General features: G+C 42.4%; 1 protein-coding gene across 4 annotated transcripts in view; it reads left to right on the top strand.

Moving 5' to 3' along the window:
- Positions 1-23,809, top strand: part of LOC130114415 (pleckstrin homology domain-containing family A member 5-like) — a 122,369-nt gene that overhangs the window by 57,415 nt on the left and 41,145 nt on the right. For all 4 annotated transcript variants that reach the window (XR_008810398.1, XM_056282286.1, XM_056282285.1 and 1 more), the window contains exons 4-7: positions 11,336-11,419; positions 19,210-19,330; positions 21,394-21,498; positions 23,108-23,180. Coding sequence is in view for 3 of the 4 variants with exons in the window: in XM_056282286.1 (XP_056138261.1) it covers positions 11,336-11,419; positions 19,210-19,330; positions 21,394-21,498; positions 23,108-23,180 (383 nt within the window). In the remaining variant the exon portion in view is untranslated. The remainder of the gene's footprint in view (positions 1-11,335; positions 11,420-19,209; positions 19,331-21,393; positions 21,499-23,107; positions 23,181-23,809) is intronic.

The following is a 23,809-nucleotide window of genomic DNA, read 5'->3' as shown; positions in this document are numbered from 1 at the left end:
TTGGCTCAGGTTGTGTGCCCATGCCCTCTGCAGAAACTGCAGCAGAGTTTGGGTCCCCCCCGACATTTCAGTGTGGACAGCTAACATTTCGAAAACGAACGGAAAATGCTCGTATGGACGGAAAACTTTCTTACCCGTTTTCGCCACGAAACGGCGTTTTAAAGTTTACCCGTGTTAGTGTTGACATACTTTCATTGTGTTCTGTAGCGTGATTTTTATAGTCCTGCAGAGCACTTTGTCTGTGGTCCCTCCTGCTCTCCACCCCTAAACCCCCTATTCTATATTCCTTTTTTTTTGTCTTTGCCCTAAATGCCCCCCCACACACGCACACACCTCCCAAACAACCTCCCTTATATGCTCCATTCTGCCGATTCAGCCCCAGTTCAGCTCCTTTCAAAGTCCCCAGTCAGCGTCCGCGTGGTGCTGTGGCGTTCCACTGCAGCCCCATTTTGTTTTTCTTCTTCTTCTTCTTCTTCTTCTTCTTCTGTGTGCCAGCGAGAGAAGCACAGCTGACAGTAAGCAGGCTTCGATTCCTCCTGGCTTTGTCTTGGCTTATGTTGTGGCCAGGTTTCCCCCTGTGTAATAGGATTAGATTCATGTGCATTAACAAGAGAATTAATTCCCAATTAATGGCTCATTAGAGGAAAACGTAGTTTTCCAGATCAAACTCATTTACACTTACCTGTAGGCCATCTTGAGATGTGGGGCTTTTGAAGAAATTATGTTGGTAAAGTGAATATGTTTTATGTCATAATGCACAACTTAAGGGATAATTCTGTTTTTTTGTTTGTTTTTTTTTGTGTGTGTGTGTGTGTGTGTTTTACAACCTTTTTGTGGTTTAAGCCATCATGCATTTCAAGTTAAGACATTGTTTGACTCACCAGCTGCGTTTTGGTGATTTTGCACATGGGACCACAGCTGGACACAGTGGTTTCATGCCATGGAATACAATTCTTAAATCTGCCCTTTTCAGTCAACCCCCCCCCCCCAATCACCCGCAGTGTCTGTTAACATGATTTCATCACACTGTAAGTTGTAACACTGTTGTTAAGAGTTGTGTTCATCAGTGGTCCCTTGTCCAAGATCTTCTCAATGCAGCTGGTGGGTAAAATTCATAAAGTAAAAATTCACAGCAAGAAGGTCCTGGGTTCGAACCCCAGGGTTATCCAACCTTGGGAGTCATTCCAGGTCGTCCTCTGTGTGGAGTTTGCATGTTCTCCCCGTGTCTGCGGTGGGTTTTCTCCGGATGCTCCGGTTTCCTCCCACCATCAGAAAGACTTGCATGTTAGGGTTTATACTCCTGTCTGTGCCCCTGACCAAGGCAACGGAAAGAAATAACTGGAGTTGGTCCCCGGATGCTGCATGGCAGCTGCCCACTGCTCCTAGCTACATTGCTAGGATGGGTTAATACAGAGTGTAATTTTCCTGCAGGGATCAATAAAGTATCTCAAAATCAATTAAAAAAATATATAAAGGGTATTCATGGTGGCAAAAACCACCAAAATAACTGAAGTTATCCTTTTCATCCTAATCATTTATTAGCTAGACTATAAACATTTTCTCAAGTGTAATTGATTGATGAAATAATCACCAATTATTTTTTAATTCTAGTGCACAAATTGTTTATCACTTAATTGTGTCACCAAATAAACGCTCACTTGTGAGTACACATAACAAGGTTAAGATAGCCAGGGTGGGTGTGGCCTGGGTGAGCAGAGCCTGAGAGTGATACCATGTTGTTGTGCAAATGTCAACCAGTGGAGCAGGCTACTGATACTGCCAGAGCTTGGGGTTTGATTCCCTATGGGGCCACCCATGCTAAAAATGTACTGTATACAGCCATGGCATTCCATACTGTAAGTTGGTTTGAATGAAAACGTTCACCGCGTGGATGTTCACCACGTGGCATATATATATATATATATGTATATATGTCATCAGATCAAATCAGAGGGAAATGCATTCTAGTGATTTTTGGATGGCTCTGGCTCACTGCTTCACTTAACTGAGGCCCAGCAGGAGGACACTCATTACAGGTCTGGAAGCCACTTGAAAAGCGTTCATAAAAAAGAAAAGAAAATCAATTTAGCGCTGAGAAGCAGTATGTATTTATAGAAGTTGTTGGGGCAGTGGCACAGAGAGAAGGCAAGTTTTCCATGGCTGAACTGCTCCGAAGGGAATTGGAGGAGTGAGAAGCGTGGAATGTGAATCTTCCAGTAGCATGACTCTGGTGTAGGGCAAACAGATGTGACCTGCTGCTGCATCTGGCGCAGTGCAAATACAGCAATTTCCCTTTTGAAAGAACTTTGATGTCTCATTTATGCACTGTAAGGTAGGCTATGTATAAATTGCCTGTATAAAATATGTAAATTGACAGAAATAGCCTTTTTCACCTGCGATTTATGGCAACAGTGAGCGGCACATTACATAAGCTGTTTATTTGATATTATTTGACAAGCGAACGGAACATTTGTTATCCAGATAGTTCTTCATTTCATCAAATGAGACATTGGTATAGGTTCAAGGCTGTGAAGAAAATCAGCCATTAAATGCCTTGATCTGTGTTTGCTGTTTCATTTTCAGACAGAATTTTACTCAAGGAGTCTTATTTGAAGCCTGATTGTAATGCATGTAATTGACATGAGCCATGTAATTCATTACATGCCACATGTAATGAATTTAAAGCTTAGTACTTTTCATATTTGGCCTGTTAATCAAACGGACACAAATGCTAAAATGTTTGGAAAGCTGTCCGACAACGTAGCACTTTGGTTTTCATTCACATTGCTTTTGGATTCAGGAGCGCTCAGAAAAAAATTAAACATAACTCAAAGTGGAATTATTTCATTTATTTATTTAAGCAACTGCGTAAATTCGGAAGAAACATTAACAGGTTATGTCTGTGAATGTTCTCATTCACAGATTAACAGGTTATCTTTAAGATAACCTGTTTAGAATGTTTAGGAGCTCTCCTTTAGCTACTTAAATGCCAACTCATCAAGTCCACCATGAAACAACATCTTCAGTTCAAAATGCAAAGCTTGGCTTGTGGCCAAAAGGAGTCGGTATCGGACCTCTTAATGGACTGGATGTAATAGAACATATTAATATTAGTAACATATTAATTACAAATTGAAGAATAGTTATCATGACTGACAGTTTACATCCCACACTTCCCTCCTGGAACCTCCATTTCTGCCTATGGTGGCACCCCCCCCCCACTAGCTCCCCCCTACTAAAATCATCTGTCACTCACCCTCTCACCAGGAGTTTTCCCCCATACAGTCTTATTATTAGTCACCAGCCCTCTTATCCACACGATATATTTAATGCTAGAAACAATAATAACCCAATATTTGAAGTAAATATTTGGAGTAAATATCTGCAATTTACATCCTATTTGCTGTATTCCTGTTTATTTTCACTCCGCTTTGACACCAAACAATTTTGGCCTCTTGAATGTGAGATCTCTTGGTAATAAGTCCCTTATCATTAATATTGTTATTGTTTCTAATAATATGGACTTTTCTATGACTACTGAGACATGGCTGACCAAGGGGACACTGTTCCCCTGATTGAGGGTTGGCCTCCTAATTTTGCATATTTTCATATTCCCAGGCCGTCTGGAAGAGGGGGTGGCCTAGCTGGGGTTTTTTTTTATATCAATTAATTCTTAAGTGCCATCTTGTTACTTTTAGTAATTTTATCTCTTTCAGGGTTTTTAAGTTTCTTAATCACTGGCCCTCACCCTTTTACTCTGCATCTTAATTTATAGGCTCCTTAATTCAGTTAGTTTTATTGATAGGTTTTCTGAGCGTCTATCAATTGTCATGCCCAAATATGACAGGGTGCTTATTCTTTGTCTTTCCCATTCCCTCACCTTGCTTTTTTTATTTTTTATTCTTAGATCTTATAGACTCTTTTAACCTCATTCAGTCTGTTATACCACAAATTTCAAAGGTCACATCTTAAACCATGTACTCTCATCTGGTTTCTCTCGAGTGTATTAATCTGGTGGATATCAGAATCAGAATGCTTGTAACTGACATTAAAGTGGTGTTTTTAAAGTTTCACTACAGCTCTGAATTGATATCTAGAACTAACCACAATCCCAAAGTTCTCTTTAGGGTAATTGATTCTGTTATTAATTGTCCCTCAACTTCTTTTTTTGAACCTGAGGTTGAACTGCCCGAAAAAGGTCTCACTCATTTTGTAAATAAGGTGGAGAATATCAGGTCCCAAATCCAGGTTCACCCTTGCATTCTTTCCATTCCCCATGTTAATTCTGCCTCTTTTACCCAGTTTCAGCCCATTACAATTTCAATGGTAGAGAGTACAGTCTCCCATATGAACTCCTCCTCCTGCATCTTAGACATCATCCCCACTAAGCTGCTCAAGGAGGTATTTTCCATTGTTAGCCTGTTATTTTGCAAATTCTCAATAATTCTCTGGCCTCTGGTTCTTTTCCAGAGTTTTAAGCATGCCATTGTTCATCCATTGCTAAAGAAACCTAATTTGGATCCCCGTCCTTAAGTAACTACGGACCAATCTCCAAATTGTCTTTTTTATCTAAGGTTCTGGAGAAAGTAATTTCATCTCAATTGATATCTTTTATGAACACTAATAGTGTTTTTAAGTTTCCGGTCTGATTTTAGAGCACTTCATTGTACCGAGACAGCTCTAGTTAAGGTTACTGATGACCTACTGCTGACTGCAGACAGGTGACTGCTCGATTTTAGTTCTTTTAGACTTAAGTGCTGCCTTTGACACAGTCGATCACAGTATCCTCTTACATCGCTTAGAGACTTGGGTTGGCATCAAGGGCTTAGCTCTTAGCTTATTGTGGTCTTACCTCACCAACAGAACTTTTTCTGTTGTTCTGGACAACTATATTCCCTCGATGGCTCAGTTGAGTTGTAGTGTCCCTCAAGGCTCAGTTCTTGGCAACCTTCTGTTTTCTATATACATGCTGCCTCTTGGCCAGGTTATTCAAAATCATGATGCATTTTACCATTTTTATGCTGATGACACTCAGTTATACATGCCACTAAAACCCACAGGTCATAGCAATCTAGCAAATCTCACAACTTGCCTCCGTGATGGTAAACCCTGGATGTCCCAAATTTTTCTTAAATTTAAATGATAAATCTGAGGTCATTCTTTTCAGTCCCCCAAATTCCATCAGCCCTTTTGGTACTCATGGTGTTCTGTCAAATTGTCTTAAGTAGGCTGCTAGGAATCTTAATATTGGATGCTAACCTCTGTTTTGATCAAATCAGTTGTTCAGTCATGTTTTCACCAGCTCAAGGTAATCTCTAGAATTAGGTAATTTTTATTATTGCTGAGCTACAAAAAGTTGTGCGTACTTTATCTATTCTCAGCTTGATTATTGCAACACACTTTACTTGGATATCAGCCAGGGCTCCCTTCACCATCTGCAGTTGGTATGAAACACTGCTGCTCTACTCATTACTGGGACAAAGATGCATGATCACATCACTTATGTGATTGCCTCCCTAAATTGGCTGCCAATGTGAGGGTCTATGGACAGGATGTTGTGTTGCTGTAAAGCCCCTTGAGGCAAATTTGTGATATTGGGCTATACAAATAAAATTGACTTGACTTGACTGCCTGTTAGATTTCGAATTGATTTTAAAATCTTATTGCTCACTTTTAAGGCCTTAAATGATCTTGCTCCGACATACATTTCTGATTTATTGACCTGGTATGCGCCCTCTCAACCATTAAGATCCGCAGATGGAGCGCTGCTGGTTATTCCCAGGTCACGGTTTGTCACAAAGGGTGATCAGGCTTTTGCTATTAGAGCCGCTGCACTATGGAATGCTCTTCCTGTTGAACTAAGACAAACTAAGTCTCTAGCTTCATTTAAATTTCTTCTCAAAATTTTCTCTTTGTGAAAGCTTTTGGAAATGTAAACTTTTTTATTTATTTATACTGTTTTTATTTTTATTCCTACTTATCTGGTCTTATTCAGTTATTGTTGTTACTGCCTCTTTGCTCATGTTCTTTGGTCTAATTTTCATTTTTGCCTTTTCTGGTTTTATTTCTTTTGTATAGCACGTAACATTGTTAAGGAAAGTGCCATATAAATGAAATTATTATTTTATTTGTTTATTTATTTATTTATTTGTTTATTTATTTGTTGTTGGTTCTATTTTATCGAATGGGTTTTGCTGAAACATTTCCAATTCACTTTTGAGACTACTCACTGACACGTCAAAAGGTTTGGGCTGATATATTCAAAAACAACTTCATCCATTTTTTCGGGGTTAAACCATGGACAAGGGCATTTGGGGACCAAAGGTCTGCCCAGGACAATCAAACCAAAGCCTGTGGTGCCCTGACCCCTAGGCCCTGAGCTTCTCATTACCAGTACTCACCACTAATGATAGAGGACAGGACCGCTCAAAACCCTGAAGCCCACCGCGGTTGAGGATGGTCAACCTCACAAAAATCTCCCTCTGCTGCTTCCACTCCCCTCCTCTACACATCTTATTATTCAGGGGGCCGCCAACCTCTCTTTACTCTCCCCACTGCCCCACCCGCTCCCTGAGCTCCAAAAGCGCTAGAAGATAGGGTAGGCCAGGAGAAAGAGCCCTTGAATTTTCTGCCCTTTATTAAGGGGAATGTGTAACCACATGCTCCGCCTCCTGTGCTGCTAAGTTATATTTCTGCTGGAGTGACCACAGACCACATCCCTCACTGCATGAGACGGACCCCTTTTCCACATTGTCGTAGGCGAAGTGTTTTTAGCAGAGGAAATGCAAGAACATAACTTTTTGCTCAAAGCGGAGCTCTAATTTTAAGCAAACAGGGCTATTGTATACCACAAGTTCTTAACTCACTGAACATCTGAACTGGTGTTAATGTATTGTTGTCTCCCTGTCCTCGATGCAGGGCATGTGGTATGTATAGTATGTGTACATGTATTCACTGTATGTGAGTCTCTTCAAAATGTGAAAACAAAAACAAATCTCCACTTGAAGGACAGTAAAGTATCTTATTTATTTCACACCAATTAAACTTGATGAAACTGTCATCGGATTGGTAGAATTAGTGTCACTGCTATTGGCCTTGTGCTGAAAGCACTTGTGGTATTTGATGAGGCCCATTCAGACTAGCCCGCATTCTGTAATACATCTTGTTTGATATCATGTGGCCGGTGCTTTGTGGAGGCTATGAAACACATGGGAATACTGCCATTTCTATGCTTTGGCCATATTTCTGTCCCACAAACTGCTGTTAAGATTTACCCCGTGTGTGTGTGTGTGTGTGTGTGTGTGTGTGTGTGTGTGTGTGTGTGTGTGTGTGTGTGTGTGTGTGTGTGTGTGTGTGTGTGTGTGACTGTATGATAGGGGGCATGCTATCATTCACTGCCATTCACTGCCATGCAAGTGGGTACATGCTAAGAAAATGGCCGTCTGATTGATTGTCCAGTCTTAGACCGCATCTAGTAAACAGGAAAATGTCTGCCTACAGTTTCTCATCTTCTCTCCTATAGTCTACACAAAACCACAGCCGTCATGTTTTTTTTCTGTTTTTTTTTTTTTACCGCCCCCGTATTTTCCACTCATGTTTAAGGCCTGACCGTCCTCCCGTGTCACATGGATCACGTTGGGAATGTTAAAGACTTTCTCAAATAGCCTCTGCCCGCTCTGTTATGGGGACTCGGAGCTTTGATGTGCTTTTATGCTGTATCCTCTTAAAAACTACTGACCTGGTACACGTGTCCATCAACACATATGCTAATACTTACTTAGCCTCAGGAGGGCCATTTGGTTTTATGGATGTCACCAAAGATTTCAAGGACCTTTGCTGACACTTCACTACGGAGGCGGAGGTTTAACTAAGAGATTTAAAAGCTTTGCAGCTATTCTGTCCATCGGCTCTGAATATAATTTGTTCTGCCTCAAAGACAGGCCTGAACATCTTGTTTTGTTTTTTTCTTTTGCGGCAGGTTCATTAATAGCAGATGCTGCTGAACTCCAGATTTGCTTTAAAGCAGCTGCGTAGATGTATATCAACTAGCTGGTTAAAATCACAGAAAGTTGAATCCGTTATTCTGGACATCACTTTTATTGAGAGAAACGTTTCATCACTCATCTAAGTGACCTCTTGGGTCTAAACTGACTGCAGGTATCACCACCCTGAAAACAATACAGTGGCATAACAACCGAAACCAACAACCAGTTTCATATGCAAATAGCCGTGACCATGAACTAGAGTTACAATGGCCATGTGTACTATTCACAGAGGATTCGGGAATAGTTGCAACCACAGCATTGTAAGATGGCGACAGGTGTACTCTTAGGCCCCCCCCCTCGGTTCAGGGATGGTCATTCCCTCTTAACATAGATGGCCTCTTTGACTCCCCGTTCAAACCAGCGTTCCTCCCTATCAAGCATGTGCACACCCTCATCCTTGAAAGAGTGGCCACTGGCCTGTAGGTGGGTGTAAACTGTGGAGTCCTGGCCTGACGTGTTAGCTCTTCTGTGTTGTGCCGTCCTCTTGGCCAGCGTCTGTTTGGTTTCCCTGATGTACAAGTCACAGCAATCCTCCTGGCACTTAACGGCGTACACTAAATTGCTCTGTTTGTGCTGGGGGACCCGATCTTTTGGGGTGGGCCAATTTCTGGTGCAGCGTATTTTGGGGTTTGAAAGCAACTGAGACGCGGTATTTGGAAAATATGCGCGTCAACAGTTCTGACACTCCCACCACATATAGAATCACCACTGGTTTACACTTAGACAGCTGTTGTCCTTCTCCTGTCTTCGATCGGCTGGTGCACTGTTTGGGCGTCTTCCTGGCTTCAACAAATGCCCAGTAAGGATAACCACACTTAACCAGGGCCTGTTTAATGTGGGATTTCTGCCCTTCCCCGGCCGCTGTGTCGGTAGCTTATTAAAAGAAGATTTTTGATCTGAGACTGAAGCCCACTTTTTGAAGGTCCACAAAAAAGTCTTCATGAATCATCACGTTCCATCATTGTTTCACCTTTTCTTCCTTATTGGTGCTGGCCTTAGCTCTTCGTTTGTGTTTCCTCATTCCAGCAGATGTGGCTGTGGTTCATTTTGAGTTATTGTAGTGGGGGCATGGGGGACAAATGGAGCTGGGAAGGTCGGTGCTTAGCATGAGAAACCTGGTCTCCCTGAAGACACTGGCTAATATACCTGTCAGAGGGGATACACCAGGGTGATGCTGGTCGTGCCTTTTAGATTCCAGATATCCTCGCAGCCTGCAGGTAATTAGGAAACCTTTATTGGTCTGTAATAGAGTGCTACACCAACCACAAAACTGCTGCTTGTGCACCTAAGGTGATGGATTTTTTTTTCAATATCTTTCGATTGCCCCTGACTTCTTTTCAGTAGCTCATTCGCGTTATTCTTTCATCCCAGTGCTGTGTGCCATGGAGGCTGATGCTAGCATGTGTGCAGAGCGGCGTAGGCACATGTGCAGGGATACCAAAGACAAATGGTGCCGTTGGTCTGCCCTAAGACTGCACAAAATGCACCGCTGCCAACTTCGCCTCCAGTAATTACAGACCGGATCTAGCGAGCCGGCTGCTCTCCAGGCTAAACTGAAACCCAACCCTCTATTTCATACTCATTTCATATTTGCTTTTTTCAGTGCGTGAGCAGCCCGTGTTTAAAAGACGTGTTATTTTTGGGCTGCTGCTTGGCTCTGCTCTGTTTATGGTTTAAGCTGAGTGAGTTGAAACGTATAATAATTTTGTCTGGCGTGTAAAGGGAAAAGTAGCTTTAGTGACTTTAGTGACCAGTTTAGACTTTTCTCATGTAGTCCATCATGTCTTCTTTTTTTTAAGTCCCTGCTGGTTATTTCATTACAAGTGATGAGTGACGAGCATAGTCTGTACAGCCACTGATTCTCTAGCTGATGAAATTCACAGAAAAGGTATTCAAATAATAATGGCGTTGCCTTTTCTAATTTGTGCATTAGGAGTTAGGAGGCTGTTTAACAGGTTCTCCATTTGAAACTCCTCTTCCAGACTCCCTTGCTTCCTGCATGTCAGTTAACATGGTTGAAACAAAGGCTTGATTTGTAACTGGCTCAAAAATTGCAGGGAGCATCAGAATTGGTTATTTCCCGTGGACAGTACTGACCCAAGCCCTCTGTCGCCCAGCCAGCCACCCCACCTCCCCCATCACCGAACACAGGCCGGGCTATGTTTTACTGGAGTAGGTGCTGGCTGGGTGGATGTCCCAGAGTGTCTGGTGCTCCTCCTCTCCGAACACTGTGTGGTCTGTACCCCAGTGCTTTAATCATGTCAGTATGGAAGTGACTGAAGGAGGCTGCAATTGGACCACAGGCTTGGGTGGGTGTCAATTTGTGTGTCTCTGTGATTAGATGAGTGGAGAATGGTAAGGCGGCCAGCTGGACATTGAAGATTTGAGCCAGAATTAGTCCCCCCCCCCAACATTCATAAAGTCAAGAGTCCCAAATCTGAAAGAATGGACAGTTAGCCGCTTTATTCTGTCTCCAAAGCTGCAGTAGGAAGTTGTTGAAGATGTTGAAATTCACTACCACAAGCTACTCCAGGTCTGTAATGTTCTTTATTGCTGTGAAATGGATCCCGCTCTATTCTGCAGGCTCTGAAAGCCAGCAGGGAAGGCACAAGCAGGGAAAAAAAGGAGTGCCCATGAAAGAAGAGAATGATTTATGTGTTCATTTTGCAGTGATGGATTGTCATGCCTACTTTATGTAACAAATTTCTGGGTGTTTTTTTGGGGGGAGGGTTGTTTTTTTTATTCTTATTAATGGACTCTGTTCTCTCAGTGCTTAGCTAGAGGTTTAACAAAAGCTTTTCTTTGGATTTATGCTCAGCGTTCTAATTTTGTTTGTGTGGATGTTTTATGGGTTTTTGTTTTGTTTTTTTGTAGTGGGTATTACGTGTGCCCACACTGGTGTCAGATGGACACTGTGTGTTGCATTGTAAGGATTATTTATCCAGCTGCAAAAAAGGAAATTCTCCAGCTGACAGTTAGGTGTAAGTAGCTCTGCGGTGTCTGTCGGCCCGGTTCACATTCAGCGTTCCCGTTGCTAGCTTCCTTCAACCCGGTGCAAGCCTTCCTCCTGACTGTGGCGATACTCTACTGGCGAGGAATGCGTTTGAAAGCCTAAAAAGTGATGGGATTTTTTTTTTCTTCTTTCGAACACAGGCAGCCCATTCAACCACTGTCTTCAGGGATCGAGTGAGGATGACAGGAGGGTTTATTGCTATTGACAGGTGTAAGTGTCTGCTGTCAACTCTAACGGTATACCCTCCCCTTTCCCCCCCCCCCCTCTCTCTCACCAGCCACAATGAGCGGAAGGTGACCTGCAAGCATCCTGTCTCTGGCCTACCCTCACAAGACAACTGCATCTTTGTCGTCAACGAACAGTAAGTCTCTTCTTTTTGCTATGTGAATGCCACTGGGCAGCATTTTTTAGCACTGCAGTAATGGTGATGGAAACCCCTTGTGTCTGTTATGACAACGTATAGTACGACAAGTCTTGGCATTGGTGGCATTCGTTTGCCGCTCTGCCTTTTCGTCAGGTCAATGGCCCTTCAGTTGCCCTTTGCCCTAGACAAATCTGATATTTGCGAGTTCAAGTTTTTTTTCTTTTGCTTTTTTTTGCTTTTTTTTTTTAGACAAGTTTGTGCTTTTAAGGAATTTGACTCGATGTCATGCTCAAACATAACACAATAGACACAAACAGTTCTTCCAAAGTAGAAAAAACAACAACTAAGCATATCTAAGAATATCTCTGAGTGCATCTGTGCTCATTATAATATCTAGGTTGACACAGTTTTTACACATATACGTATATAAAAGAAATCGTAGCATTGCGAGTTCCTGCTAGACAATAATCATAAAACTTTGAAACTTTCTTCATGGAAATATCCCTCAGAAATAGTTGTATTTCGTGTTCAATTGGACTGCTGTGTTCCCACAATTGTGAACATATTGGTAGCCTGGATGAGAAAGCCATGTCATCATCAACATCAGCAAGAGTCTGATGATGCCACATGACATCTGCCCTTGACGGTCAATCCCATAGTTTGACCTCGACTAGAGTTCATGTCATTCTGGTTGTCTCAAGCACATGGGCCAGTGTGTACACCCCTACGCCCCCCCCCCCTCAAAAGTAGCAGGAGAGGCCAGTGTGACATCCACCCTGCTTCCAACACAAGAGTCATCACATGTCTGACCATATGACTGGAATTTTTACCAGTCATCTTGAACTTTGACTTTAAGGGGAACTACTCTATGAATCTGCTCTGAAACAAGCTAAATAACATGATGAAAGCTTAAAAAAAAATCAAGATCAAAATCCCCACCCTGCCACCCTTGAAATGTTACTGCTTGGCCTAACTGTTGGCTTCTTGTATTGAGGTGTAGACTAGGACAGGTATTTTCCCAAGAGGCTCAGATAGTGGCACAGTATTCAAACTGAGCACAGAGAGGAGGAGGAGTGACTATAGATCTGGAGCTCTGTCCTCCTCCACAGTTCCTTGCTCACCTTTCATGCCAAGCCCCCATCTGTCTCTCCAATAAACACACCAACTGGTGTATAGCCTCCTCTGCCATCTCCCTCTCTACCCATCTCAGCCTAATGTTGCACATGATGTACTGTTTCAGCTCGACTTTCAGTCTCACTTCCCTCCAAACTCCTTTCGTGACAGATTTAGATCGATGTTGTTTTGTTTTCAGTCAATGCTTTGCATCACAACTGGTGTCAATTAAAATTATTTTCTTTTCCTGCTATTTGTATGTGTGGTTTCAAGCCACAACATTTCCATCCCCAATGGGATGCCATGGCAACAGTCCAATAACTTTTGGAACACTGAATTTTTTTTTTGTCCATCAGGAGGACCAAAACAAAAGGTTAGCCCATTTTCCATCACGAAAATCCTGCTTTTAACCAAGATTTGAGATACTAAGATCGTTTTTTTCACCACATTCATATCAGTTAACTTTGGTTGTGACTGACTAAATGGAAAATGCCTGCGATGGAGCTCGATGTGCCAGGGCTGTCACACTGCATCTTCTTGACACATTCCTCCCCTTGCTGTGACTCTTGCCTTTCTCCTGTGTCTCGCACTATGAAACAAAGCATACTTATACCATGCTGAGCTGTTAGCAAATTTAGCGATGAATATTTTCATCCCTGTGTGTTGTGCATTTTGAGAAATTCTCTTGAACAGCAGCCGCCGAACGTCAAGTTTGGTGTACACAAATGGGGAAGCGGCAGGCTTTAATATTTGACTCAGTCATTCTTTGTATGAAGATGGTACAGCTAATCCAGCAATTGACTGAGCAAAAGTAATGAAAAAGAGGAAAACCTTCACCCTGCACCAGTAAGAAAAGGCAAAGGAGGATTTGAACTTGCTCCCTCCCACCCACTGGATAAAGAGGCCAGGCTGAAAATTACTGCTTAATCGGCTTCATGCTGAAAAGAAGAAGAAAAAAAAAAGAATGGGGAAAAAAGATTACCTGGCTTAAATTTTGACCATAAAAACAAGAAAAAAAGTGAAGGCAACAAAATTTGAATCATCTGGATTTTCTGTTACTAACAGCCTTTTTACATCTCCTGTATGGCTGTCGAGAGACATGTTTATACTGTTGCTCAATATACATTAGTCTCCTCTAAGCTGCTGTAGCACTGGGTATGATGGAAGAAGCCATTTTAACTCACTCACCTGTCATCTGTCATGGTATGTACACTCAGTTCTACTTGTACTGTGACATGTAAATCACAAACTCAAGTCACAGCTCACGACCCCCTCTTTTGACTCCAGGCTCCACATTCCTCAAGTAATGTCAATCTCAGCCTTCCACTGTTGCTCACTTTGCATCTACATTTGATTTGATCCCCAAGGTCTTACGCATGCTGATGAGGAATGTCTACCTGAATCACTTGGTCAAAAATGCCAAGTCTGCACAGATGGCCCAGGTGTAACGCATGTCTATGTTGGGACTATGCACAGATGTCCATTATCCTGCAAGGGGTTTTAAAGGGATTTCGATAACAATGAGTCATTTGTAATTTAATATGCTTGTCTGGCACGGCTTCGCCATTTCAAGCAGAAAGTCAAGTATCAATTAACATCTGCAAGTGGTCTTAAATATTGATAATGGCCAGGCTCTTGCCAGCTCTTGATGTAGGTAGGGCAGTAGTTTCAGTTTGCATCACAGTCTTGAGAAAGTGAGGCTGAGCATGATTCTAATGTCCTGATGCTGTTCACTGCAATGTAGACCAGGATGCCCTTTATGTGCTCTGATTGCATTGCAGATTGTTTATTTATGTTCAACAAATGTGTCTCTCCTTTATTTTGTAGCATAAACTGTGGGAAATTGGTTCGCCCAGTGTTTAGCAGGTAATATACACTGTCAGGTTCTAGTGGATGCGTTTGTCATCTCCTCTGCATCTGTTTTTATGTTAAAACACTCACATATCCGTCTGTTTTATGTTCTGTGTCGTTGCACACTAAAAAACAGACCGTGGATGTTCTGAATGGTGTTAAGCCCGATGTCCTGTTCTGCATTTGCGTTCTTAAAGGGGAAGTTACCTGGAATAGTATTTCACTTTAGCAAAGCTGGTAGACTCTAAAAATACATTTTAAAAGCTTATTTTCAAATTCCATGCAGCAGAGCCAGAGAAATGCTGTCCTTTATTCCCAAATGGGCTTCAGTCTCCTTAAAACCTTAATACGCCATTATCCAGAATACTATGTGCTAGCATCTTCTCTCTGCAGTGAATCAGGGTAGTGGGGGTTCCCCTTCTGAGATTCATGGCAGATGCTGAGCAGTCTTTATTAATACCTCATCTATAAAGGCAAAATTGCTTCACAAAAACAATAATAGTATTACTAAGACATCATCTGAAAAGTTTATTTTTGACACGCTTACTAAAAAAGCTATGAGTACACCCCCCCCGCCCCGTGGAAGTTTCAGCAGGCTTTCCCCCCCAAAAAAATTTTCAAGCTAAACTTGTACTCCTTTAGTGTGAGATGAATTTATCCAAGTAATGTCACTCATGTAATTTTGCTGCTAACTCTAGAGACGCAGAACACTTGGAAAAAACACTTTCTTCACATGCTATGTAATATTCCACAATTGGAGTAAACTGATCCTGATTTGTAAAATGCGGTAACTTCCCCTTTAATTCTTGCGCGGTGCATATCATCGTCTGAACGACCTGCTGTGTTCAACTAAACTGTTAAAAGGAAAATAATCCAGCTGCAGGGAGGTTGTTTCCCACATAACCTCAGGATGGCCTCGAGTCATACACTTCTGATGCAAGTAGGAACTGTGGGTAAAGCGTTCCTCCCTCGACCATTCAGCCCACCTGAGAGCCGTTTCATGTTTTTTTTTTGTTTTTTTTTTTTCATGGCCACTCTAAATTTGCCTAAAGCATCAGACCCGCTGTCTGTGGGGATGGCAGAGCTCGAGCTGATTCACAAACTGACTCCACATCAGGTTGAGAGGTGTCAGAAGAGTGATCGTTTAGCACTTTTAATATGGCACTGCCACGTCAAGTGTTTACTGCGCTCTGACAAGCTGTCAAAAGCATGACCTTGTGAAAACCTCTCCATTCACTTTTCCTCTTGGATGTACAGCAGGCTGCGCAGGTGAGAGTTCTCCCTCTGCTTCCTCAGCCTGCAGAAATCTTGCACTAAATATTACCCAGAATGCAGAGTTCACCTGTGTGTATCCGGATGTGTTGAGGCTTGCCTTGTCTCCGTCTTTTTTCTGTCTTTTAAAAGAAAGAAAAAAAGGTTAGATGGTCAGGTTCACCACCAAACAGAAGTGTTGTAAAGCACCCCCCGTTTCATTAAAAATGCTGTGTGGTCATTTTAAAATTGCACCCTCAGCCAGTCAGTTCACAGTTTCCTCCCAGTGTGCCTATAGAACCAAGCCTCTGTGGCAGTGTAATCTGTGCTCTGTTCATTTTCACACACACACACACACACACACACACACAGACTCAGTCCAATAACGGACCAGACGAGGGGTGTTTTCTGCACACCCGGGCTATTCTTTGTGTATTGAATTGCTACAAGGGCTTTTGTTAGCTTGTGTGACAGCCCCAACTAAGTCCTCCGCTTGGTGGCAAACCAACAGAGTAGTGTCAATCTGCTCAGGTTACAATCAACATTTTTGCTTTTTATTTACCTTTTATTTAAGTCTAAGACATGCTTCCATATAGTTTTATATTACTGTAGCCATAGATATTACTAGTGTTCCCCAACAATACTTTTGTGATTTATTTACCACTTATGCAACTTAATACATACTTAAAACCTAACACGTGCCCAACTGATTGAAAGTCCTGTTGGTGAGTGCCCAGCATTTGGCACTTTCAGCATGGCTAGCTAATCTTAACTCGAGTTATTTTGGAGTGACTTCAGTAGTGACTTCAATAATGCTACAACTGTAAGTCAATTCTTTATTTTTCATCAGTCACATTCACAGTACAGTGTGTTCACGAGAATAACCCAACACTAATCCACACAAGAAAATTTAAAAGATGACTAGAAGGCGCATGTTTTGGACAGAAACGTTAGCTAAACAGGATTTCTTGCCAACATTTTGGAGAAAGCCAAAAGAGAGAGCAGTATGTTAAATTCTCCGTGTGAGTAAAGGCTTCCACACACTTGGCGACCAGGCCAGCCTTTTCTGGTGCAGGCTGTTCAGAACTACAGAGTGGTCTTGACGATCAGGCCTGCCTGCCATATTGATTGTGTTCATACTAGGCGACAGGGAACAGATTGAGGCTTTTAGACACAAATACTCACTAGCCTGATCCTTCATGTCTCATCTTGCATTTCGTGAAATTTAAAATGTGGTCTTGAACCATTTCATACTAGAAGACAACTTGCCCTAAATGATCAGCCCCCTGTGGTTTCAGTCGACGAGGACGGCCCAGCGTGAGAATCAGTCCATTTTTTCATTAAATGTAGAGCTGCCTTTATTTGGTGTTTTTGTTTATTTGGTAGGCTTAGTATTAGTGGAGGCTAAACATTGCAGTAGCAGAAATGTGAGTGGTGAAGGTTGGCCACTTCAACTCTTTTCACCACCTCCTTGTCATCATTAGACAATGCTCTGCATCTCTTGAGCTTCCACTATTGTGCCATATTAATGCCCTGTTCTCAACAAGCCTTAAAGTCTTGCCTCTTTATAGTATGAATAAAGATTTCACAGCTTGAAGGCTGATAAAATTTTAAAGAAGCCTTTTTAAATGCCTCACTGTATTTGTAACAGTACTTGGTGTTATGATAGCTATAATGCACCCCCTTTTCCTCATTGCTCACTCTTCCCGTTGGTGTTTATATCTGCCTGCGGTTCATGAGCCCGGCTCATATGCCAAAGCAGCCAATTTGATGCACTCACTGCTGCTTATTTCGGAGCCAGCAGAGTAATTATCACGACGAGGCTAATTAGCAACGTAGCCCACACATTACAGCTCAGAGTCCGGAAATGGGCTCCTGGCTAAATGGAGCATCAAATGGAACAATATCTTACTTCCAGTGGACAGTTTTATCTTCTCTCCCTCCCTTCCTCTCTTAGTTTGCTGGTGATGAGATGACACACCGTTGATTGTGGTTCACTCAGGATTTGGACCGTTGTTTGAATCGCTGAAAACCTCTGGCACTTATTCTCTGGAGCCCATCCATTAGACAGAGAAGGAGGAGAGGCTCGGAGGCCATACACATGGGCACAGTTATTTGAGAGAAGCAGAGAAGAGAGAGCCAGCTGAAAATTGTGCACACTTCAGCTTGAGAGAGCATTAGTCACCCACGGGCCACCACACGACTTCTCTGGTTGCGTCTCCAAGGATATGTTGCTTCCATAGAGGAGCCCTGATTTAGCCTGCCATTTTATAACTGCTCATGGGCTTCAACTCAAGTGGTACTGCTCCTTCTAGTGGAAGAAATCCCAGCACTGAACTCGAGCCATTATGGATCATTTGCTTTTGTCATGTACTAAAAAGTTACTTTTTGCACACCTTAATCACACGAGCCTTACCTTGTATCCAACTGCACAGTTTTTCTTTCTAAACAAAGGTTAAAATAGGCCTGTCTGTGAATCCCATTGTTTTGTCTCCTCATTGTTTGTAGGGTCTATATGTGTCATTAGACCTATGATTTCTGTAGTTGTCTTGCACGGGAATGAGCACCCTGTGTTTGCTGCCTGCTGTCGTGATAGCTAAGTGTCTCTATGACCATTGATCCTGTGACCTCTCTCTGTCTGTCTTTGCCCCCTGAGTGAAAGAGTATGTAGTCTGAGATGATTACACCAAATGTTGGACTGAATGATAAGAGAGCGGGGAGGGTGGGACAGATGGTTGGATGAGAAGAGCACATCACTTGAGAAGGAACTGGTAGCATGGAAACAAAGGCTGTGGATAAATATACTGCAGTGTGTCGGGCTACTTTTAACAAACAGGTTAGATGTGGAAGTTTCACAGTGTCCTAGCAGTCAAGGGCCCAGGGGGACCAGCGAAGCTGTCCTTGTTCAGTGACCTGAAACCCAATATATCTGAGCAATGACACTTCTGTCGCTACTGCAGTTATTTTGTTTTACTCTTATGTTCCTTTTTCTTTTCTTTTTTTTTTGTCCCTGTAGACCACAACTGTGTGCCATTCCTAAAGAATATAGGACATCTCCATAGGCAAGAAACTACTTATTTCACAAGGTGCTTTATCACAAGGGTCCATGGAAGATGCATTGAGATATTTTACTTTCAGCTTTTGCTTTTAAAACTTGTCATTTTAGCTTGATCACAATTTTCCTAAGAAGCCTCTTGAAGCCTTCATCTCAGAGGCATTCTTGGCCTGATTCACTGCTGCATAAACTGCTGCAGCTCAATTTGTCAGGCAGACTTTGCGGACCATTTAAAGTTGTTAGAGAAAGGGGAATGTATCTGCGCTGACATGGTGGGAGTAATTGGCCTGATTCATAGGCCCATGTTGAGATCACATTAGAACTGAGGGTTTAGACTTCAGAGGACTGATGGGGCAAATCGAGAGGATTGGACTGAACAGAGGCACAGACAAGATAGGCTGCCTACTCTTATTCTCCTCCTTTTTTATCAAGGTCACTGAGCAGAAAGAGGTAGGCTATGTTTCTGACTGATGGCTTGCTTATGTGCTCATGGCATACACTGTTATCTCCTGTTTAGATCCACCCCCAAAGTGCCACCGAATGAGAAGAAGGAACGGCCTCTGAGCACCATGAGCGAGGCCTCCAACTACACAGGTGGCTCGGACCATGCAGCACTCCCAAGTAGCCCCGCAGGAAGAGTGAGTGGCATGCATCGACACACTAAACAAACATCAACAAGGCTATTAAAACTCTGAAAGAGAATTGAAAATGAATTGAGTTCTGAATCTTGTCAAGAGTTAAGTGCACAAGAGTCTAAAGTGGTGTGGAATATGTTGTTTCAAATTCACCTTCTGCATTAGATTTTTTTTTTTTACTTCCATTATCATTTCAAATAGTGGGATATCGGAACTTGTAGTCATGTTTGTTTGTATAGCCCATAGTTGTACTCTCACGGGGCTTTGCATTCACACAGTGAAAATAAGGTAGATGCAGTAAACAACAACGAATGAGACCAAAACGGATGAGGAAAAAAATGCGGGCAAAAAACCTTTTTGGGAAAAGAGATGGGAGAAACCTCAAAAAGTAGCTTTCGATAAAAAGTCTTTGCTAAATGAGAAAATGTAAACGTAAGAGCGTCAGAGGAGGAATCCTTCTACAAGGAGGGATAGGTGTGCAACAAGTGCCAAGTGGGCAAATTGGATAATGTGGTAACAGATTTCGAAACTAGAGGAGTGCACTCAGTAGAGTGCAGATCTCTGCCAGGTGTACGTATCCTCCATTCTCCGTTGTTCGAACTTGCTGACAAACCCTTTTTTTTGTTGCGCAATGGGAGAAGGGAAATACATGCAGACAGACGAAAAATACAGGGTTTTTTTCCCCCTGCCATTATAAGATTTTTGCACAGTGCCCAAGTTGATTGAACAGGAAATGTGGAAAAAAAAGTTGTTAATATGCAGCGCTCAAGCTAAAAAAAATCTACCTAATAAAAACGTTTTGCCTGTCAGTCTGTGGATGTGCAGCCTCCTAGGCGGGCCCTCGCATGAAAGCGACCAAGTCTGACTTGAACTTACAGAGATTAGGCTATCATAATGTCAAAGCCCTTATTAAACAATATATTTAACCATCGCGGTTTTCATGCTATAAAATGAATGAAGGCAAAAAGGCTGCTCTGCTGATTGACGTTCACTCATAAAACAGTGGTAGGAAAACATAGCTCAGCCATGGGAAGGGTTTCATTGTAAATACTGCGATGATTTCTAGCTGTAACTGTGATTAGTCCTCCTCTGGAAATTGTATTTTTATAGTGGAATTTTAACATCAGAGACTATGGCACTTCTGCGTGGCGGTAAGGTGAATAAGGCCAATTAATTTTGGTTCATCCAGTGTTCCTCCAGTTCCCCCGTGCTGAGTTCAGTGGTGATTTGCTGGCTTGCAAAATACGATCTACTTCTCGTTTACTTTCAAGACTCGTACCCGAACACATAATGTTTTGGCTCAACTGTAGATGTGAGTTGCGCATGCGCACGGCAACGGTAAGAAAACATAGCTCAAACGTGGGAAATGTTTTATTGTTAGTATTGAGATGATTTCCAGCTGTGACTGTGATTAATCCTGCTCTTGAAATTGTATTTTATAGCGGAGTTTTAACATTGAAGACTACGGCACTTCCACATGGCGATGAGCCGCGCATGCGCATGGTTGACTCAGATCGGGCAGCGACAGAAAGTGGCGTCGGTTGAACGAGCTAGAGAGTGAATGGAGAGAGGGAGCGTCAATATCGAGAACAAACGTTTTTCGAAGGTTTTTAATCACCGCAACCACGAGAGGTTCTTCATCATACACTCATACCTGTGTACAAAAAAATTTAGGGTGATAGGTCCAGTAGTTTGTGAGATTAGCCGCAGACAGACACACAAACACAAGCACACAGACCTGACCAAACACATAATTCCCTGCAGGCTACCGCCTGGCAGAGATAATTAAGATGGCACTGCGAGATCAGGCTGGTTGATGAACAGAATGCACAAGAACTATCAAGCATCGTACGATCCCCTGACAAAACGTTGGAGGTAATTTAGGTCTTTAAAAGTGTGGCAACTTGGAAAAACAGAATCTCTAGGAACATTTTGAGTGCCCAGCTCCAAGTTATGAGTGAGTGTTTTGCATTCTTAAATGTATGCAAGTTTTGTAGTCCTAAACTCTTCTCTTTTTTTCCCTCTTTGATGAGCTCCCATTTCTATTTACTCATTCACTTTTACAGCCTTCAAGACCTTCCAAAAAAGTCCACAACTTTGGGAAGAGGTCTAACTCCATCAGGAGGAACCCTGGCGCCCCAGTAATAAAGAGCAACTGGCTTTATAAACAGGTTGGTAAATAGAGATAGCTTCACAGAATACTTAAGTATATATACCAGCAAGTCAGTTTATGAATCAGGGACCCTGAACATAATATAAACAACACATTATTTTAGAAATACATTTTCAGAAATAATAAAATCCTTATCTTGTCTTTTAAAACCTGACAGAACAAAAATTGAATATGTAATATGTTTCCACTAGAGTTTTCTTCTCTGTCTCTAAATGGGTGCTCATATTGTCCCTCTCCTGTTTGAGTTTCATCAGCAGTCCTAAGAATACGAAAGATGCTTTTTGATGACTTAAATAAGCTCAAAATTGCTTTGTCCAGTTTTGTTTTTGTGTCTGCTCATCCGGTCACCTAGCCGGAGCTGTGTTTACATAGCGATCCCTCTCCTTGGCTTTGTACAGCAGGGCTCTCAAGGCAGTTCTCAGCCAGACAGGGTCCTCTCATTCGTCTTAAGCGAGACACCCTCGTTTAGTTTGGGTTTCAGCCTCCTGGCACACTGGTGTGAGCACAAGTAGGCTTCTCCTCATACTTTTCCCAGCCACTGTTTCTTTGGGGACCCCAATCAGGGTGATTAAGTTTAACCACAAATCTGCCGCCACTGACAAAAGCTGGATTACCACTTGTATTTATATCTCTTATTCAAACCTGGGTGCCATTGAAGCCGTTGGCTCGAGAAAAAAAGCTGTACCCCTTCATTTGATCCACTGGAAGAACAAAAGGCCACTCTTATTAATGTGAATGCTCAGTTTTAGTTCTCCCGTCCAAACTGTTTAACAAGTATCATGATTTCTGACAGAAAAAAACTACTGTTGACCACTCCCTGATCCATGAACACCTCAAAGAAAGGCTGGCCAGGGAAGTTTCAGGCAGGATTGGCAGGGAAGTGATGAAGGTGACGAATCCATTGGAAATAAAAAAAATATTCAAACCAAGCTGCATAATTCCACAGTGCCTCAGAATAATTTCTAGTGGAAGGCATACAGTATTTGGGAGCTTTCCGATCTTATTATATAACAACTCTGGTTGTGCAGTCTTCATGCTGTTTGACCATAATTACAGAGTTTTTGTGGTCACCCCCCCCCCCCCGACTCCCATCCCTCAACACTGGTCCAAGGATGGAATCTAAGATTAGGGACTCCGCTCAAGTTTTCCAATAAAGCAAACAGGGCCGGCTAATACCCTGTCCCTCACCGCTCCTCTTGCTCCATGTGGTCTGAAAAGCCCTTTGAACTCGGCATTGAGAGATACTGAGAGGGGACTTGAGCGGAGGGGGCTTATTTTTATTACCCGCGGAACAATGTGCTCCGTCTTGAAAGGGAAGCCGCTGTTTGGGTTGTAATCGCACACTCACAACAGGAAAGCCTTCTATTTGTCATGTTAGATTATTTTCAACACAACCACACGAATCATACCCTTCCCCTAGGCAGCAATAGGTGTTTCAGTTCTTCCCATCTCATGCTGAGAATGTGTAAACTGAGAATGGCAGGAGTATTTGGCATAAGGCCGAAATCTTTCTCATTTGGCTACCAAATCATTTCTGGTGGTTTCTGTGCTGTTTTTGGGGAGATGTTGGCTCACAGTGTAATTGTCCCTCTGTGGGGTCTCTGCAGGACAGCACAGGGATGAAGCTATGGAAGAAGAGGTGGTTTGTGCTGTCCGACCTGTGCCTGTTCTACTACAGAGGTAAGCTACGCCTCTTTCCCGTTGCCTCTCGCATTGTTAGTCACAACAGTTTACGAATGATTGGGTTTAGTATTGTTTGGGTGCTTCCAGCTCAGTTGTTCAGAGTTGAGGGCTGTTTTTCAAAGTCATTGTGGTGTTTATCTGGATCTGCGTCTCTGTCCGAGCCGCTGAGCCCTACAGGAAGCAGCCTGTCGGGACTTACTGAGGTAGCATCATGTTGGAATGGTCCTACTGTCCTCTGCTTTGGCATTTGGGAGATGCTTTTTTTTCCTGTCCCCCTTCAGCAAAGCGAGGGCTTGAAACAAGGCTTTTTAGCAACTCCAGGAAAACGGTGTTGTAGCCAATTAGATTTCACACTCTAATGATTAGTCATAATCCAAGTATCTAAAGATGAGGCTCTCCAAATGCCATGGTTGCACACTATTAATTACTTCAACTTAACCTGCTTCTAAATTATGTATTAAAAGCTGCATTAATTTACGGATTCAGCGGCGTTAAACTGGATTTATTCTTTTAATACATACTTACGCTGTTCAAATGTTACTGGGTCAAGATGACCAGTCATTTTAAAATGGTGATCAATCTCTTGGGTTTAAGTACAGTTTAAATGGCTCCATGGTTTATTAAAG

Source organism: Lampris incognitus, chromosome 6, assembly GCF_029633865.1.
Source record: "Lampris incognitus isolate fLamInc1 chromosome 6, fLamInc1.hap2, whole genome shotgun sequence".
NCBI lineage: Eukaryota > Metazoa > Chordata > Actinopteri > Lampriformes > Lampridae > Lampris > Lampris incognitus.
The sequence above is the reverse complement of the archived record's forward strand: the minus strand, read 5'-3'. Positions and strand labels throughout refer to the sequence as shown.